The sequence below is a fragment of the Crocuta crocuta genome, unplaced genomic scaffold (genome assembly GCF_008692635.1).
Source record: "Crocuta crocuta isolate KB4526 unplaced genomic scaffold, BGI_CrCroc_1.0 scaffold149, whole genome shotgun sequence".
NCBI lineage: Eukaryota > Metazoa > Chordata > Mammalia > Carnivora > Hyaenidae > Crocuta > Crocuta crocuta.
Genome location: NW_027551561.1, coordinates 3,439,584 through 3,446,420, shown reverse-complemented (window position 1 = coordinate 3,446,420; position 6,837 = coordinate 3,439,584). Strand labels below are relative to the sequence as shown.

General features: G+C 41.0%; 1 protein-coding gene across 1 annotated transcript in view; it reads right to left on the bottom strand.

The window, feature by feature from the left end:
* Positions 1-6,186: 6,186 nt before the first annotated feature.
* Positions 6,187-6,837, bottom strand: part of TMIGD1 (transmembrane and immunoglobulin domain containing 1) — a 14,752-nt gene continuing 14,101 nt past the window's right edge. Inside the window, exon 5 of the mRNA XM_077749927.1 lies at positions 6,187-6,231. Coding sequence (XP_077606053.1) covers positions 6,187-6,231 — 45 coding nt within the window. The remainder of the gene's footprint in view (positions 6,232-6,837) is intronic.

The following is a 6,837-nucleotide window of genomic DNA, read 5'->3' as shown; positions in this document are numbered from 1 at the left end:
ATTTTGAATTTTTTTAATTTTAATTTTTTGAAAGAGAGTGTGTGTGAGAGCAGGGGAGGAGCAGAAGAAGAGGGAGAGAAAGAATCTTAAGCAGGCCCCATGTCCAGCACAGAGCCCCATCTCACAAACCATGACCTGAGCCAAAATCAAGAGTCGGAAGCTTAACCAACTGAGCCACCCAGGTATCCCTTTAATGAGACAAGTTAATGTTTTTCTGGCTTGCCCTACTGCTGCCCTGTTTCCTTAAAGATGTGTTGTCGATAGATGCAAGTTTATTCACAGGGGAAAATGTGATTTTTTTTTTTTTTTTTTTTTTTTTTTTGCAGTGTTTTAAATGACTCAGTTCCTGCTGGGAAAGGGTGGGGGTTATTGTGAACCTGTGCTTGAAATTAAGCATCATTTCATTGAAGTAGATTAAATGTTCTCCTGATTTCTTATTGTAATGAAACACAATTAGTCAGGATAAGCTAAGTTACACTGCAATAGCAAATTAATCCTAAAATCTAGTGGTTTGACACAAGGGTCTATTTCTCACTTATATGTGAATAGGCAGCTCTGGTCCACATAGTGACTCAGAGTCCCAGGCCGATAGATGCTCCAACATGTCCCCACGGTTGCCATGTCAGGGGAACCAAGAACCTAAGGAACATGTACCCATTCTGTTTTGCTTTGCCTGGAAGTGACACGGTTAATTCTATCCACAGCGTCTTGACGGAGACTAGTCTCATGGACTATCTAATGGCAAATTGCTCAGGGAAATGTGATGAGCACGAGGATATTCAGTCAATGACAAATATCTCTGCCACAGCTCCCAAGCCTCCAGTCAGTAAGATGCTCTCAACACATTTCAGTACTTTTATCCCTGGCCCCCCGCCCCGGGACAGTGCAGTGTAGTGAAGGAGCACGAACCTTGAGGTCCGTGTGCCCTGGGTTTGACTCTCAGCCCCACCCCATGCTAATTGTGCAAGTGTGAGCAAGTTATGTTGTTTCTCTAATCCTCAGTTTCCTCATCTGTAACATGAGGATTCCAACACCTACCTTTTAGGGTTGTTGCAATGATAAGAAATTATCTATGCAAGCCCTTCAGCAAAGATTAATACTTGATGATTATTGTGATCAGAAGGACAAACAAATATTTAGGGCAGCAGTTCTCAGCTGCAGCACTACAACACCGCAGGACATCGCAAGTGACCTCAGGGAGTGTTGTCACATCTTCAAAATGCTCACCGGCCAACATGGTTTTAAATCCCCTTTACTTACTAAAATATTTAATGTATATATAGGTTACTAGAAGTAGGATTGGACATCATTCTTGAAATATATGAGAGAAGTGACTTTGTCTTTATTATTCAACCTTTGTCCCTCCTGTGATATCCTCTCCCCCATTCCAGGCCCCAGGCTTTGGATCCGCCCGATATGAATCCTAGCTTAGTCATTCTCTATAAGTCACTTAAACATTCTGAGCCCTGGTGTCCTCATCATCAAAGTTGGAACAGCCATGAGTACTCCATAAAGGTTTTTCACAGGATCAAATAATGCAGGTCAAGTCTTCAGTATGGTATCACGAACTGTCCTCATGATCCTGCCTGAGCTTTGGGGGAAAGAAGGATAGGTGCGAAAATTACAAGAGCTGTTTCACAGAAATCTCCACAAGACAATGAAAGCCCAAGGCAACACTGGGTTGGAACTTAACTAACAGAGATTAGCATATATTGGGGTGAGAGAATTCTTCTACTCCTAGACATGCAGGATTAAAACAAACAAACAAACAAACAAACAAAAAACCTGGGGTTTTTTTATTAGAAGAATTACACATGCAAATTCAGAGTTCTGACTTCTCTCAAGCATCAGAAGATCAGTCCGAATGGTAGCTGTTAACCCTTGTTTAGACAAAGATGTGCTCTCCGTTTGCCACAGATCCCACCACTCTATTGTTTTACATCTTCACTATTTCACTGATCTGCTTGACTCCTGTCAGAATTTGAGTTTATGGCTAGTAGATTCAAGGTAGCGATAACAGGGGTAAAATCGGTGAACAAAGGAGTCTGTAAACTATTTTCAATGATTCAAAAAACCTAATGGCAGTGATATATTTTTAACCCATGAAAGATTGCCCACGTTCAGTAAAGTACCAGATTTCTTTGCTTTGAAATGAAATTACATCAACCGGGTAATTGTGTCATCATAAAAGAAGTTCAGACTGGCGAGTAGATATCACTGATGTTTTAAAAAGTGGGAAAGCAGATTACTATTATTTAATAGATACAGGCTGCTCGGTAGACCAGTGTTTTTTGTTTTGTTTTGTTTTTTAATGGGGCCCAAGAAGGAGAGAAATGATCATTACAAAAGGTGTCCCTATTGGTAGAAAGGTTGCAAAGGGAGCAACTGGCTTTGTCTGTCATTTCTGCACTGGTATCTGTAGTCCAAAGTGTCAAAAACAGACTAATAATAAATGTTGGCATTTCAAGTATCTCATAGTAGATCTAGAACACATTTAGGGAAAGGCTATGGGGACTTCTTTTAAGTTCTGGAATTTCACATCCTTCTAAGTCAGTTTCTAGGTTGAACTTTTTTTTAAATTTGTTTTTTAATGTTTATTCTTTTTTTTTTTTTTTTGAGAGAGAGAGAGCACGAGTGAGGGAGGGGCAGAAAGAAAGAGACACAGAATCCAAAGCAGGTTCCAGGCTCTGAGATGTCAGCACAGAGCCCAATATGGAGCTTGCTTATGAACTGCAAGATCATGACCTAAACCAAAGTCATACTCTTAACTGACTGAGCCATCCAGGCACCCTAGGCTAAACTTCTAATTTTAAATAATAGACACAGTTTTGGAGGGCACCGTAGGTGGTTCAGTCAGTGAAGCGTCTGACTCTGTATCTCAGCTCAGATCATGATCTTGCAGTCTATGAGACTGAGCCCCGCATTGGACTCTGTGCTGATAGCAGGGAGCCTGCTTGGGATTCTTTCTCTCTGCCCCTCCTCTGCTCACACTCTGTCTCTGTCTCTCTCTCAAAATAAATAAATAAACTTAAAATAAATAAGTAAGTGATAGCACAGTTTTTAATAAAGGCTCTGGGTTTTTTTCAAAACTATAAGGCAAAATGAAATACAGTGACCACTTACGATATTGCTATGCTCTGTTAAAACTAGTTAATGTTGCTCTCCTGTGCTAATGTACAAGGTCACTGTAGTTTATAAGGGTGATGAAATTCTCTACTGATGACCTGTAATACTCAAGAATTGCTATATGTCCTAGAACAAAGCTGATTCATATCTCTACTAGGTAGGGCAAAGGTATTACGTTTTCAGTTTTCCTTGCCAACTCCTTCCAGCATTTAACTAAACTATTTGGGAATCTTTTAAGAATCACACGAATTAACGTGAAATTTAATACGAAAATTAATCCTATTCCTTCTTCTAATCCAACCTTCTCATTTTCCAAACGCCCGAGAGAAAAGGACTTGCCCAAAATAAAACAGCCAACACTGGAATTCAGGTCTCTTGTATTCTAAGTCAAATTAGATATGGTGCAGTAAGTTTTCCCTGTTTCCTCTTCTACTTTAAACTATCCCAACCCACCATTGCCTGAGATCTGTTTTTTCCATTTAGTCTCCAGGCTTCTCCTTAATTGTCTAAACTTTCAGATTTTCACACTCCTCCTACTTTGTTCTTACACCATTTTCACAGGGCTTCCAAATTCTACTTTGAGAAATCCTGAATGAGGAACATGATTTGAAATCCCACAAAAGCCTGCTGGGGCTTCCAACCAGATAGAGAAATCTGTAAATCATAGTCTTTAATAGTCTCTCTCTCTCTCCATTTCATGCAGAAGTTTTCCAAGGAAGCAGAGAGAAGCCTAATGAGAAGATGGGGGGAGGTCCCTCTTACAAACAAGACAATTCAGATTTCATATATTCCGTTCATTTCTTCTCTTTGCTTTCATATCAATAGAAGCTTTTAACCACCTATCTGGTAGCACATCTCTCTCTTGCTGTGGCACATTTAGCTACTGCAATATTAGACCCAAAAAAATTATTTTTCTCTAAATGAGAAGGTGTGTATGGCAGGGACATCAAAGGTGGTTCTGGGGGGCTCCCAGGTGGCTCCGTTGATCAAGCATCTGACTCTTGATTTCAGATCGGGTCATGATTTTTTTTTTTTAATTTTTTTATGTTTTTCTTTACTTTATTTCTAGGAGAGAGAGAGAGAGAGAGCGAGAGAGAGCGTGAGCAGGGGAGGGTCAGAGAGAGAGGGAGGCACAGACTCTGAAACAGGCTCCAGGCTCTGAGCTGGCAGTCAGCACAGAGCCCGACGCGGGGCTCGAACCCACGAACCATGAGATCATGACCTAAGCGAACGTCGGACGCTCAACCGACTAAGCCACCCAGGTGCCCCAGATTGGGTCATTGATCTTAAGGTTTGTGGGTATGAGCCCCCCATCGGGCTCCATGCTGACAGTACAGAGCCTGTTTGGGATTCTCTCTCTTCTCTCTCTGCCTCTCCCCTTCCCCTGTGTGCTCTCTCAAAACAAAAAATAAACTAAAAAATAAAAATAAAAAAGGTTGTTCTGGCCAGGATGGCCTCAGCATCCCATCTGTGTGGGAAAGCAAACCAGAGACTCTTAAGGGAAAAGAATGAAAAAAGAACGGAAGTGGGCAAAGTCTAAGACAAATTAGAAGAGCTTCAACTTAAAACTGAGGTATATGAGAAGAGTACAGGCTGATTCATAATTATTGTCCCTGGATCCAGGCAAGGAACTGCTCCGAAAGGGCAAAGGCTGCTTGTGAACAGATCCACTGTGGCCCCCGTGCCCCGTGAGTTTTGTCCCATCACCGCGTAAAGCTCAACAAGTCTGTGACTGTGTCACCAAACCACGATGAGCGGAGAAAAATAAGGACATATGCTGACTTTTTCATAATGCTAAATTTATTCCATTTAAAGGAGTGCCTTATATTCTGAGATTGCATCCTTCCTTTTTTGAGTCCTAAAACATTTCTTTTATGAAACGGCAGCAAAAGTAGATGATAATTGATATTATTTATGTGCTTTCTTGGCAAACTTAAAATATCGATCACTCTATGTTCAGCTCCCCTTTTGATTTTGGTTTTACACTTATTTGTAAAACCCAAATGTCCATTAATCTCCTACGTAGAAGATATATGCTAAATGTTTACCCACCTTTCTGGAACCAATCTCAATTAATTAACACACCCTTCAAGGAGAAGCCTTAACTGAATCTTAATTTTCATTCTTAATAGTGTTCTCCATAAAAATGTTCAGCAAGTATATCAAATTAGTCATAACAACTACTCTTCAGTGCTTAATGAAACACTTCTTCATAACCTCTGACAATTTGACAGGAGTGAATTTAATAATAGCAATAAATACAGATGGGACTACATAAATCAAGGAAGTCCTGATGCAAAACTCTTGCTGTGTTAGATGGCATCTCTGCTTTCTCATCTGAAATGAACCAAGAAATTAATTATAATAATGATCATAGCAATGAGAAAAAAATTCAAACCAAGAATCATGCTGACATGATACTCTACATAGAAAACCCGACAGACTCCACCAGAAGCCTCCTAGAACTGATCCATGAATTCAGCAAAGTTGCAGGGTACAAAATCAATGTACAGAAATTGGTTGCATTTTTATACATCAATAATGAAGCAACAGAAAGAGAAATCAAGAAACTGATCCCATTGACAATTGCACAAAACAGCGTCATGCTCTCGGAAGGAATGCCTTTGTTCTTTTAACCCACTGCTTACTTCTCCAATGCTGGAGCCAACAGACTAGGCAGTATTCAGAATGAGGACTGTGGCTTCCGACTTTGTGAGGGAGACTGTAGCGTGGCTTCCCCCAGGATAGGCCCTCTCAGTCATTTACATCATGTGGCAATACAATGCAGGTGCTGCTTAAACATTAGCCCAAAACTTCCCAAGCAGAGAGCAGGCTTAAGACCAACGGTACTCTCCCGTCCTAGGCAACCTTCCAACCTAGCCCTGCCTGTCTACCTATAAAGTGAAGGCAAATTCTCCTCCACCCTCCATTCTTGTCTGAACCTCTTCACCTTCCAGCACCTCTCCCATCTCAGGAGGAGTTTGCCCAGGATGGGCTTTACGTTGTACACCACTGCTACCCATCTGCTTCTGGGAAATCATTGGCCCCAGCCCAGAGTACTTACAAAGCTGTGTCTCTTTGCGGATCTTCATCCTTTATGCAGAGCTAAAAGCAAACACAAGGGCAATGAGTTTGCTTGCTTTTCGAAGGCAGTGGATAAACATTTTGAATGCACCAAGGTGGCTCAGGGGATAGGAAACCCAAATGTCTGTTAATCTCCTACCTAGAAAAATACACAATATAGAGGTGCCTGGAAATACAGACACTTCTGCACTAGTCCAGGTCTTATGTCTTTGGCAATGTTAATGATTTCTGTATTGAACCTACAGAGATATAATCCTTGAATTAAAATGCTTCCAGGATTCTTCGGTAGTTGATTCTTTCCTTCCTTCCTTCCTTCTTTCCTTCCTTCCTTCCTTCCTTTTGTAGGAAAAATTTGCCTTAGATTAGAACCAGGGGTTGGGTGAATTTCTTCTTGGAAGACATTGTTGTCCTGAATTACACCCAGTTACCATATATTTCAAAGAGAACGCCTCTTGCTGTGTAATTAACTCAGCCTAGACCATACTGGCCTCTCCTTTGAGGCTCTCTTCCCCTTTTGCCTCCCTTTGGCACTGAATTAACTGGTAGAGCCAAATGCAAGGCATTCACCAATACACACACATGCTCTGCATCAAGCTAACCAAGAAGATGACTAGTCAACAATTCAGA